Raw genomic sequence first — 13632 nt, forward strand, 5'->3', positions numbered from 1 at the left:
AGGGCCTTATTAAATAGCATATCAAGATATTACACGTGTGACAAAACTCCAAGGACCTCCAGATATTGTCGTCTTATTTTACGCAAGTATGCCTTTTGGGATTGGTACTTCTGCAGAATATCCAGATTTCCCACTAATATATAGCGGGGGTCTCTTTCAGAAAAGCTATTCAATAAAAAAACAGAAGACAAAATGCAAACCATGATTTTGCCAGAAGAAATCTTTAATGTTCTATTGTCAAAGCAAAGCAGTCGCTTGAAGCAAAATCTGCTAGAACAGGCATAAAAACTGACGTTTTCATTTTTTTGTCTTGTCTTGAGTTCCTGCTATACTGCAGCTAGAATTAAATTATCAAAATGATCAAATCCTGAGAATAAAAGATTTACTGAAGTACTGCAATACAATCTGTACAGATTTCACCTATACTGCCTCCACAAAAAGCAAGGCTACCTTTAATTTATTCTGTTTTTCTCCACCGATTAATCTTAAAAGGAAAACTAGAAACTCCACCAATGACATGACTAAAATATCAATTGCCTTTTACTCCATACAAATATTTTTATGTAAACAATTCATTACATCTAAAAATAGTACATTTAAAACTCCAGATTTAGCAAACTGTACAATTAAGTCTGTACAATTTTGAATGCCAATAAATGTGTTTAGACAAAAATCAGTACATCTGTAATAAAAAGTGCTACCTTTTATGTTAAAAAACAACCAATAAAAAACTTTAAGATTATTGCTCCACTTGTTGATGTCAGAATTTTAAAATCTGATCAGATCTTCAAGGTTGTTATTGGTTTTGCAGGAGATGCCACCCCTAAACTGAATATTTTGTCCCCTGTAACAGTACAACAGTGTAATTACACAGGTCACGGACGCATAGGAATTCTGTTATTGGCAGGGAGTTTCTTCGAGCTTACCAAACAAAGAACAGATCTATCCCTCTGCTGAAGTTAATACCACTATTCAGTTGTTCAGTGTCCATTAATCAGCATTAGTTAGGCTTAAAATGTTAGGTAATAAAGCAGCTCTAATTATGGACTGCCTTTGGATTTCTCTCTTTGTTTTACATGACGGTTTTCTGTTGGCTAGCTGGTTGGTTTTGCTTTTTTTTGCCTGGCTTGAATTTCCATAAAGGCATTTCTACACAGGGTAATTATCAGGTCCTTTTAGTTGTTCTCTTGTGATACAGCAGTTTCCTGCAAAAGACAAAACACCATACATTAAAACAGAACAAAGGGCAGAAGGCACCCACAGTATCATAATCCAAATGTAACCTTACGTTTGCCACCAATCCCATGTTTATACCATGGCAGACACTTTCTTAAAATTGCTAGAAAAGTTTGGTCTGGAACCAAAAGCTCTCAAAATCAACTTAATGACCTTCAGCTGTAAGGAGAAAGCTGAGAGTTCAATGGGTCTGAACTCAGGCATGTAAGATGAAACGTCTCTGCCTGTTAGCACCAGTTGAGACTGGAGAGTGGCTGGCTTGTTCTTGTAGGCAGCTCTTGTGTAATTAAGTCCAAGTCAAGTTTAAAATGCTACAGTACATTTTTTCAGACAGTGGATGAAAAGCTTACTTCTTTAGCTGAATGATTGAATAACTATAAGTAAAGTTTGGATCATTCTATTAATGTTTATCTGTATAAAGTAAATATGAAATGCTGTTTAAAATCCTGAAATGTATAAATGTTGGGAAGCAAGGTAACAAAAGTTAATAGCTAAGCAGAAAATGAATGGCAACAGTGAGTTTAACAGAGCAGGTAACATGCATGCAGTACTGAGTTGTGATCATCACTACAGTTTTGTAACATTTTCCTCAATGTCTCACTGGATGTTAGTTTTCTCTGACTAAGTTAAAAATCTGTATAATCAATTTCACTTTGACAAATTGAATTATACAGGCCAATATATTGGATTTCTGAATAAAGCACACTGAAAGGCAGAAATACAGCTTATTCATCTGAAGGAAAAGCATGTTTCCTCAGTTACACAGCTGCCTGCAGTCAAAAACCACCTTTCTGAAATGTTCTCACTGCTTAGAGGATGGAATGTTACAAGAAATGTGGCCAACACATGAACCCGGCACAGGGAACACACAGCGGCACACCTTACTCAAAGTCACGCAACAGTAATGTCTGCATAGTTCAGCAATATTACACTGCCTTGTAAAGTATTTTTCCTTCTTCCAATGACTTTCTCTTTTGTTTAATTACAAAGGATGCATATACTTTTTTAATAATTCTAATCAACACTTGAATGCTCAAACAGAACACTTGCGTGAAAGAAGATACGTGTCAGCAAAAACTGTAAAAAAAACAATTTGTTTTATTGATTGCATCAGTATTCACCTCCCCAAGCAATACCTGATGAAAGCATCTTGTGCTGCATTTACATTTATGCCTTTTATGAGAAGTTTCGATCAGCTGTAAAACAGCACCCCTTGATTGTAAAACCTGCTCAAGGTCTGTCAAGTTGGATCGGGATCTTTAATGGACAGCAATTTACCAATCTTGCCACAGATTTACTTTCACATTTAAGTCAGGATTTTGACTAGGCCACTCGAGGACATTCATTTCCTTCTTAACATGCCCCACTGTAGTACTGGCCTTGTGTTATGGCTCATTGTCCTGTTGAAAGTTATAGGAAACTTTGTCCCAGGTTTAGGTTTTTAACAGACTGAATATGCTTTCCTCTGCAATTTGCCCGTACTGTATACGGCTCCATCCACTCCCCCCTCAATCTTGATAAGCCTTCCAGTCCCTGCTGTTGAGAAGCAGCTCCATAATGTAATGCTGCCATCACCAAGCTTGACAGTAGAGATGGTGTTGACTGGGTAAAACACATTGCTGGGTTTGGGTCAGATGTAGAACTTTGCATTTAGGCAAAAATGTTCCATTTTCCACATTCCTTATGTTCCAAAAATGTTTCATTGTTCACAATACCTTTGCCACACATTTACACTTATAACTTGGTTATAAGGGCTTGGTTGCAAATCTAGCTTTCAGTATTTTTTTCAGTTAGATATAGTCTAGATCTGTGAATTGACTAGGATATTGTTGACACATGAACACTTTCTCCCATCTCAGTAATTGAACTCTGAAGTTCTTCAAAGTTGTGGTCTCGGACATTTTCTTTACCCTTTTCTTGATCTGTGTCTTTTTACAACTCTGCCTTCGAATTGCTTTGAAGGCTCAAAGGTCTTCATGGTAGAAAATTAGTTTGAAATTCATTACCTGACTGATGGACTTTGCAGAGGCAGGTGTATGCACTCTTAAATCATGTGTTTTGTGGCTTACCAAAGTAATTCCGTGCATCTGAACTAATTTAGGTGGTGAATACCTACACAACATATTTTTTTTCCTGAGATTTAATTTGTGTTTTATCTATTAAAGTGTCCAATTTAAGTCTGCTTGAGTTTTCACTTTATGAAATGTGCAACCTTTGCAATGACCTCATTTTTAATCCAACAAAATGGGACATCATTGGAAGGGGTAAATCCTTTTGCAAGACACTATATATGTGGGAAATACAGTTTTAAAAATATTAAGGATGCAGTCTATACAGCTTTAGAATGAAGTAAACTGTGTTTTGAACATAATCCCACAGTAATATCTCCTTCTCTGACTCTTCTTGCAGTTGCCCATGAGTTCATATTAAAACAAGGCCCCTATTGTATCCCTGCAGACGTTTTGCTATGCAGCCCTTTTCAGTAAATTCCAATTAAAGTGGATGGGAAATTTCCAAAGGGATTTCACCTTTCTGCCCAACTTTAATTAAATTGTGAATGGGTCCAAAATATGTCTTTGTTTTTCTGATTGTAAAATACTGTCATGATAGTTTTTGTGAAGATTTAAGGATAAGGAATGGCATTAAATTTAATGGCACCTTTCAATTAAAAAAATCAAAACCCAAAACCTGTTGGAAATTCTACACTGGTTAAACTGAAAAGGCCTCAAACAAAAGCCACCACCAGTGATACATTTGGAATTTACTGTATGATGGACACCGGAGTTTCAAGTTTGATTGTTCAACTACATGAAGTCTACACTGTAGCTCAAGTCTAGTGTGCTGGGACTGAAATATCTAAATCATATCTTCTCTGTGACACTGATCAGAAGAGTGCAATGGCAGGAGACCCTCTGCTTAAACTCAGAGCATAGCATTTTGGATTAGAGAACTGAGCAGACGTGACGGAGGGATTGCTCAATACGCCTGGCAGACTATCTGGATACATGCTCCCTGAAGAGAAGCATTGCAGTGACTAATTCTCATGGAAAAAATGTAATACAATGTTCTGAGTGTGCTCATTGCCTTCTACAAAAGCAGCTCTTTAACCTTACATGTTATTGTTTCATTTTGTGTGTGTGTACGTGCTCTGTGATTTAAGAGGCTCTAGGGGGGATAACTGTTGTCGGGTGGGAATTCTTCCAGTTGAGCAGATCAGCAAATTAGGGCAATAAATACCCTGATTCTCCCTCAGAATGTCTGTGTGTGCCAAGGCTGTACATTGGCACTGCTCTTGTATCACCTTAGTTTTGGATTTTACTATATCTAGAGTTTTTGTCTTCTCAATGAAAGCAACTTCAATTGTATCTCCTTGGCTCAGGTTTGCTTCTTGATGGTCACAATAAAATAAAGATAAAATAGTGAATAGTTTATTTCAATGACTGTATGAGAGAAGGGTTTCTCTCTAGCAAAACAATATTAAATACATTTACGTGTGAGGATCACTATATGGTACAGAAGGAGATATTTTTAATTTTACTGTGGGGTAATTTCCAATGTTTTTATGGACATATTCAGATCATTTTAGGGAAATATGCACCTCTTATTGAAAGGACCTAATGTGTCATTAGATGTGACTGTCCAGTCAGCAGTGAAGAAAGATTAGAGAAAAAAAAACATTCATACTCTTCATTACAGTCTATCTTGTTACACATTTTTTTTCTTGTTATTGCTTTTTTTTAATTAGCTATGTGTATCTTTCTTCATGGCTATAAATTAAGATTGCATCTGCACTAGATGGTCACACAGTCATACCCTAATGACACACTAGGGACTTTCAAATAGAGAAAGCATGCTTCGCCTGAGAAACAACATTTAAAAATTACCCTATTGAAAGAACATTTCTGGGGCAAGCCAGATTAAATCACTTAGGGACCCAGATAATTACAGGGATTTAATATGTTATTAACATGATTTAATATGATATGAATAGGTTTTTATCCACACTTTAAACATGTACTCTAAGTATCCTTTCAATATTATCTGTTCCTTCAAAGCTCTGAAGGAACATTCACAAAAATATTTCTTTGTTGAATAAAAACAAGTGAATATTATCCAAATATAAACCCATCCATAAGGCACCTCTTATAACTTAAGGATCTTATGTGAACAAGGTCCTAAGTCTCTCTAATATGCCTCAGTGATACCTCAGTGACAATGCTTCATGTTCCCACCATATGAAGAACTGCTAAGGAGAAAAGTGTTATTATCCAGTATATTAGTCAAGACTTATTTTAATTGCACATACGTTTGTTGTCTTCTCTCCAAATTTGCTCCAGAAAGTCATCTTGACGGGGTTTTTGTGACCTGTTCTCTGATCAAATGTCTGGCAGTAGTCAAAAGGAGGGCTGTACAAGTGAAGGCTGACAGCACACTCTGTGTGACTGACGTTTTCCACCCTGTGCAGGCCAATGGAATCTGTGAGAGATCAACATATCAGTCAGGTTTACATGCTTTGTACTTCTCACTTGGATAAATCATGAAGACAGGTGTAGACTTATACACATCTTAGTTGTACAAATTTGTAAGTATTCCAGAATTCAATTGGTTTTACAGAATATGAAATACGGTAAATTATTTTCCATCATTGTTTGCAGTAATCTAGTAAAGAGCACCTCAGTTTGGTAATCTGGCCAATCTTGAAAGAGTTTTACAACGTTCTCAATTTCTTTCATGCCCAAGCTTCCTGGTGCCTCACAATCAAGACAAAATGGTCCATCAGCCTGAATTTATAATGATTAGAATCAATCCCACAAAATCCAGGCTTTGGGTTAAACATCGGTCCATAGTGGGGGAGCTGGAGCCTATCCCAGCAAGCAACAGGCTCAAGGTGGAGCTGGACGGGATGCCAGTCCATCACAGGGATCGCAGTCACAGACACACTCACACTCACACCAGTGCCAACTTTCCCTGAAGCCAATTGATCTACCAGTATGTTTGTGGACTGTGGGAGGAAACAGGAGCACCTGGAGGAAACCCATGCAGGGAGAACATACAAACTCCACACAGGTAGCAGCCCGGGTCTGGAACTGAACCCAGGGCCCCAGTGCTGTGAGGAATGTTAATCACTGCACTAATGTGCTGCCTCTGAGTAAAACATTCCAACACAGTTCCTTGGACTTTGCTCAAAAGAGAAACATCCACACATCCATTTGTTAGCCACAGACACTATAATCTTAGATATCCTACAGCAAACTAGTGCCTAACCTGCCACATAGAGCACAAAGCAGGACTACACCCTGGAAGGCATGCCAGGCCATTTCGCACATACTGTTCAAACACATCAATTAACTCCGAGCCTGAACAGAATTAATCCCACATAGAAGGTGCCCTAGCCCTGAATTGATGAACCCAGGAGCCAAGTTCTATGAGGAAATAGCGCTGTCGCTCCATTGTGCCGATTCAGCATGGGAAATAAACTTTAACTTGTTAAATTTCAGGCATGTAAGAAAAATGTAGTTAAAACACTGACAATCTCTACTGTATTGGGTGAAAAGGGCAGACTGCCTCAAGGTTCCTCATTGCATCATAGATGGGCAGATAAAAATCAAAGGAACTGCCCCCAGTTACAGCAAGGAGCCATAGTTTAAAAGAAATCACCTTTGAACGGACTGAGCTCAGGAAAACAGTCTCTGAAATATTTGCATGATTACAGACTCTAAAGATAAAACTGCAACATATGCAATTAGTGCAATAACACCTTGGTTCAACAGATGTTATCAACACTAGGATTAGGATTTTTTTATTCACGGATTGTTTAGCAACAGTAAACTGCATTTTTCAGCCCCCTGTCTGAGTACATGGCTGCGACGGAGGTCAGCTATATTAATAGAACCGAGGGGTAGACTGGACTTCGTGATGTCTGATTCCTCTGCACTGGATACCGTTCTCCAAACTTCCAAGCACAACACACGAGAAGATAAGTACTTTTTACTGGAAAGAGACAGCCTTGAACTTTGTGAAATAAGAACTGCTTTACTATATCAAAAACAACCCTACATAAAACTCAGCAAAAGAAGAATTCCTGTCACAAATTAAAACAATGTACAATGTTCATCTGGCATTTGTATCCAGTCCATACTGTATATTAGATGGACAGCACATGGAAATACCTATCATTTTGATAGTCACAGGTAGGAAAGTTGCACATAATCAGAAAATTTAAAACGTGTGATAAATAATTGTTCCTTAAATCCAAATAAGATGTGTTGGATTGCAGAGGTTCTCTATATTTGAAGACAGAAAAAAACAATTTAAACATTTAATAGAGGTTTCTATCATTTTGTCAGATACGGTTTTTATGGAAATGCTCTGTTGTGCTCTTTATTTTGTTTTTCAACACCAGTAGAACTTACACGGATAGTAAAAAAATAAAACCATTAACAATTTGCACTTACCGTTAATATACGCACACTGGTTTTCTGGTAAGACTCTTTCAGATTTCTTTTTCATGGCTCCGTGTGCTTTTTTTTCAGGCCAGTCAAAAAGAGTTTCTTTCAACTGACCTTGAAGCAGTTTCATAAAACAATGGGAATCTGTATGATCATGGATACTGCTACAGATGGGGGAAAAGAACAAGAAAATGAAACTCGGAATATGCCCCTCGGAGTAGCTGGTCACTCTTTTAGAAGAAGCACTATTCAGCATCGTCTTTCAAACACATTTCACTGTGCTGCCTCAAACACACTGAAAAGTTCTAGCATTCCATTTTAAGAATTTAATTTCTGTTCCACAAAATAATCTCTAGGAAAATGATTAATGGAATTCAACAGGCCTTGAATCCTCGAGATGTGTTATGTAGATTTGAAGTGCACCCAAAACTGGAATCTAAAATATTGACAGTTTAAGTTAACATTTAGCAAGGGGAAATTTAGCAAACATATGCAGTTGCATTCTATGTCCAGTATGAATGCAAAGCTTCTGATTAATCGCATTGGTTTCCTTTTGCTGTCAACCTTTAAAATGATATTACTGTACATACAGTTCAAAGTGAGTGCATGAAAAATGGGTTTTGGTTTTTGTCTTATGAACACCATCATAAAGTCCACTCAAACAACATGAGCAGTGATTATTTTTTTGTATTTCATTATTTAAAGTAGCAGAAAAGAATCTAAGAATTTGAAACACAGTGCATTAGTGGGAAATGGACTTTGCCTATAGCACTTAACCTGAAACAGCAGTGGGAAGATGATTGTCAAACACAACTAGCGCAACAATGGAAATATTTACCAGATAACATTTTCCTAATGCATTAACCATTACCTTCCCAGCATTTTCTGATCATAATTTGAGGCCTGCAGCACCAGTTTGTAGTGAAAACCTTATGATGGGCTGCATGGGCCCCATATCTCACCTGCCATGACCTTCCCCCCAACAAAGGATCATGAGGTTGAACTTCCCATTCCCCTCATCTACAAGGTTTCTTGTGTACCTGAAACAAACACAAAACATTTGATAAGATGTATGTTTGTGCAAACACTCAAAAACAATTAAAGTAAATACACAATGGTGGTACCCTGAGTTTGGAACAGTCAGTTATCTTTGGCTACTGTCATGCATGAATTCAAAACCCATGATTAAGTCTGCCCTTGGATTAATTTATAAAACACAGACACAAATTGCCAAGGACTGTATTAAAAGAGACTGAAAATACAGGTGGATATACAATGTAAGAATTTTGGCTTCCTCTCAGTGTTGCAGTTCTCCAAAAACTGAAAACACCACCAGCCCCATGAACATAAACAAGCACTTCACTTCTGCAATGATGGTGAAGCTTTGTGGAAAGAAGCTCTTTAAGGCCCTTAAAGAAATGCTATTTTTTTTGACGTGGTAGTGCTTAAAGACCTGCTAAAGCAATGTTTCTTTTTTATTATTTTGAACGAAAGGAATTCATTGGAGGTGCAGTAGTTAGCATTGGTGCTTTGCACCACTGGTGCCCTGGGTTCAATTCCTGGGGTCTTATCTGTGTGGAGTTCGTAAGTTCCTCCTGTATTCATGTGAATTTCCTCTGGGTGCTCTGGTTTCCTCCCATAGTCCAAAGACATACTGGTAGGTGAAGTGGGTTCTGGGAAAACTGGCCCTAGTGTGAGTGTGTGTGTTTGTGTCTGTGTGTGCCTTGCAATGCACTGGTGTCCTGTACAGGGTGTATCCTGTCTTGTGCCCTCTAGCTTGCTGGACAGGCTCCAGTTCACCCGCAACCCTGAATTGGTTAGAAGATGAATTAATTTACAGCACTGTGAGTGATTACAACATTTCATCTTCTGTGGTACTGTATTTATTTTTCTGCAGTATATATTTCAGCACAGCAATTCTTTCATACCTAGAAATTAGGTAAATGCAAAACCCATGTGTATCCCAGATTTTTTATAAGAAAACTGAAATTACTCCATGCCATGGCTGGTTAATGTGTATTCTGTATCATAAATAAAATCAAATAAGAAAACACAGTCAATTTCACATTACCTTCCTTGAATTGTGACACAGTTTCAGGCTCAGTGTTCAGTACAGTAAGGACATATTTAAGAACCAGTTTAAAACTAACACAGGAATATGACAGCAAGATAAATTGCTGTGAGCTCTTGGCACTCTCTGTGACCACCAGAAATTCTAGATCACGATGAGCACGTCTCAAGAGGATATGCTTTACATAGATGAGAACACATTCACAGTTCAGTTCTGACTGCAAACATTTCTCCTTTATGTGTCCATACTATGTCTACTAATTTAAGCAAGGCTTTTTAAAGAAAACAGAAGAAACTGAAAATGACTGACAGGGAATATTATTAGGAATGCTTAATTTGTATTAATCATCTAGAAAATCTGGTCGGTTTAGAAGGCTCGAATAGCTAATTAAGACAAATACATGATCCAGCTAAATATGAATAAGACTAATAAAGCCAGGTTCGTGTGGAATGCTCCAGGTTTTTTTATATATAATGCAGTATTTAAAACATTCTGTTGTAGTTTAGTGTTAGTTATACTGAATAAGACTAATAAAGCCAGGTTCGTGTGGAAACACTGTATGTGCACTCACTTGATCTGAAGTATTTCTCATACATTTGAAAACTTTCTAACTGTGAAGAAAATACGGCTAAAAGTTGGTGTTTTCTTTGGGTCCTTACCTTACAGATTCCCAAAGTTTTAGATTTGTCTGCTCTTTGGGTCACTTCAAATCTATTTTTATGTGCATCATTTTATGATGTATATTACACATACAACAAATATTTATTACACTTATGATCTTTCTCACTGTGATTTCTTGGGTGGTTTTATTTTAAAGGTTTAAACTTATAATCATTTTTTAAAGGCAGGTGTATGAAAATGTGTCCAAGATCATAACTGTTCTGTTTAATGTCTTGTGAATTTATTAAGAACATCACTAACATTGCAAGACAGGGAAAGTCATTCCACCTACTGGCTGAAACTCTGGCTTGTTTTAACATTGGCAATGTATTCATCCAAGAATTTAATCCAGACGTTTCTTGAAGGATCCCCTAGAAATAGTTTCTTCCACGACTTGGGAGAAGCAGTGCCTCTGATCTCTCAGTCATAAATACACTTTTCCAAATCAGATTTCAGTTTTCAATTAATACGCACACTGGCTGTGTCCTTTCCTTTAAGCTAAACATTTCTCAACGTTTTTATTCATTCACAATTGTACTTGTGTTGCTACAGAAAATTAGATGGCCTAATGGATGAGAATAGTCACTGAAAGTGCGATTTTCTTCTTTCTTCCCCTTGGATTAGTTTAAGTAAACAAATACCGATTCATGCTTAACGAGCATGAAATTGGAAAAGTGAATGCATCTGTTGCAAGTGTAATGCGTTTACCATGTTTTTATGTAAGATGTCTTTAAAATAAAAACGACGGACATAAGTCAAAATATCCAACAGATAAGAAAATACTTTCGACGGCGCCAATGAACAGAATTTTGCCGGCACCCTCAATCTGTAGCCTGAGGTTAAGAGGCAATTCAAAAGGAGATAATTAAATTACATTTTAATAGAACTTCTGTTACAATTGAGTATGTACCGTACTAAATGCTGACAAGATACGCTTCCTAAATGTACCGCAAAAAGACACTAGGAAGACAGGGATGCGTGCCCGGCGGAAACCTTCAAGATGTGTCTGGACTTCTGCCGCGTTGTCTGTCTTAGGCACATTAATCATCTCTAGAGAAAGTTCTCCGCGTTCCTCCAAGAGATCATATTTTCGGCAGCAGCGAGGGTGTGAGTATTTATCTGCTCTCTGATTGGTGTGCTAGTCTTCCACCCTCCACAAGGAATTTTCATTCCAAACAGCTTCTCGCGCTCGCTGAATCTTTTACACGTCTACCGCAAGCGCTCAATGCTTAAGTTAAATCACACCTTGGCTAAAAAGTTTTCAAAGGACAAGGAAATCAAAATAAATGAATTATTATATAATTAATTTAATATTTAACATTAAACCTGGCAATACAAATTAGGCTACGGGCTCTTCCGTTAATATGTTTTAAATTACAATCCATTTATGTTGACGTATAGAGCAACTGTAAAAATTGTACGGGAAAGACGAATTTTAAAGCATTTTAACACTAACAAGTCAAAATTACGTACTTGTTAAATTACTAAAGAAAAACGTAGCGCTTTTTCGATGTAGATATTGCTTAAACTCCAGAGTGATGCTTTATTTGATAAAAGTATTTAATAAAACGATTGCAGACAATAACGCAGTCGCAAGAGATAGGGAATGTATATATCCCCTGCAGATTTCAAATTAATGAAAAACTTAGAACATAAAAATCAATAAAACACACCTCAAAGCAATCAGCCGTTGTTTTCAGGTTGTAGTTGATAATTATATGCAACAGAAATATACAGTACATTACACAGTACCACAAATGAAAGCTCCATATCTTTATCTTTGCTGTATGTTAGTAATCTTGTTTATTTAAAAAAAAACAATATCAGATTTTTATAAACAAATTGACCTGCTTGCATGTGTACATTTCGAGCAACATAAACATCACACCGAAATTGCCCGTTTAAAATTAGCCAATATAAAGCATGATGCGAAATCTTCTTGACGCACTGTTCTTAGCCGGGCACTAACCAAGGCACTTTTATTCTCCCTTAAATATAGTTGACCATCATGCTGCAATAGTGAAGAATGTTCAAATCAGCACTATAACCTGTTTACATGATTAAGGATTCAAGTCAAAAGAAATCACACAACAGCGACAGTAATATTAACTTTACCTAAACTGGTCGAATTTTGCGTATTTCTTCCATTCCTGGGGTTTGCTCTCATATGATTCCATTATATTTTGCACCTCTTCAATATTAATATTGTTGCCGGAAAAAATCTCGTGCAGAATCTTAATCAGATCATCTAGCGTTTCTGGTTTCATCACTTCGGTTTGCTCCATTGTACGCTTTATTACAAGGTATCGATCACCTCAATTACCTTTACTATTGAAAGAAGAGAGCAGTCTGCCACTCTTTATTCCAACCCCGGCTGAGGTTTTATTGGATTGTACCATCTATAATGAAAGATGATCCTTTACTCACACATCAAACAGTAAAACTCTAAACGGCCGTGGATTTAGAATATGAATGAAAGTATGCCAGTCCAAGTATGTTATAGATTCTTAGAGCAGTAATTTAAACTTTGATGCACAAATATTGCAGATTTTAAAGTGAAAGCTGTGAAAATCCCCCTGTATATTTGTAGAGATATGGTTTCTTCTCCTACCAGTAGAAGCTCCTCAGCGTTCTAACAATGCCCCGTGCTTCTGCTTCCCCTAAGTTGGCACTTTTGTGTAGCTACGGGAATGTTAGGGGCGTATCTGAGCCCCTCTTTGCAGTGTTGACTCCCCTGTAGTTTGAAACGTGGCAGACGTAATGGTTGAAGAGCTACTCTGCACTCTTGCGAAGTAAAAGTGAATCAGTATTTTGCACATTGTTTTTGTCTTCAGTTCAAAATCAAATACATAGTGCGTCTTAATGTATTAACAGTATTTTGTGGCATTTACTGTATTAGTTCGAAACGGTAATATTGGCTTGAAGGCAGATTTGATCAGTTACCTCATCAATGAAAAAAAATATATACAGCATATATATGTTGTGCAGTTCCTGTCCATTTTTGAAGTTCCTTTTTGTAATTTACATGGATGACCAACGTTTTAAGATAAGGTAGAGAAAACCTATTGATATTGCCTACCAATCAGCCAAAGGTATGTTTTGAGATATAGAAAATATGTTGTAAATTGCTTCAGTTTATCAGTTTAGGGAAACAAAACAGCATAGGTTTCAAATGAGAACATAGTGTCTGCACCTTACTCATTTTATTGTGATTAA

General features: G+C 37.1%; 1 protein-coding gene across 1 annotated transcript; it reads right to left on the reverse strand.

The window, feature by feature from the left end:
- Positions 1 to 205: 205 nt before the first annotated feature.
- cdo1 (cysteine dioxygenase, type I) lies at positions 206 to 12770 on the reverse strand. Its single transcript, XM_088912241.1, has 5 exons — positions 12532 to 12770; positions 8648 to 8725; positions 7692 to 7849; positions 5543 to 5712; positions 206 to 1205 (listed from the first exon to the last, which is right to left on the reverse strand). Exons 1-5 carry the CDS (start codon positions 12699 to 12701, stop codon positions 1176 to 1178), a joined length of 606 nt encoding a protein of 201 aa, XP_088768367.1. The 5' UTR covers positions 12702 to 12770; the 3' UTR covers positions 206 to 1175.
- Positions 12771 to 13632: the final 862 nt, after the last annotated feature.

The sequence above is a fragment of the Atractosteus spatula genome, chromosome 3 (assembly GCF_055471065.1).
Source record: "Atractosteus spatula isolate fAtrSpa1 chromosome 3, fAtrSpa1.hap1, whole genome shotgun sequence".
Lineage (NCBI taxonomy): Eukaryota > Metazoa > Chordata > Actinopteri > Semionotiformes > Lepisosteidae > Atractosteus > Atractosteus spatula.

Excerpts from the sequence above, each read along its gene's own strand:
- cdo1 (XM_088912241.1), bottom strand. The coding sequence starts at position 12,701 with ATGGAGCAAACCGAAGTGATGAAACCAGAAACGCTAGATGATCTGATT. Across the intron at positions 8,726-12,531 it reads GCAAAATTCGACCAGTTTAG|GTACACAAGAAACCTTGTAG; the intron begins GTAAAGTTAATA and ends TGTTTGTTTCAG. Across the intron at positions 5,713-7,691 it reads CCAGTGTGCGTATATTAACG|ATTCCATTGGCCTGCACAGG; the intron begins GTAAGTGCAAAT and ends GATCTCTCACAG.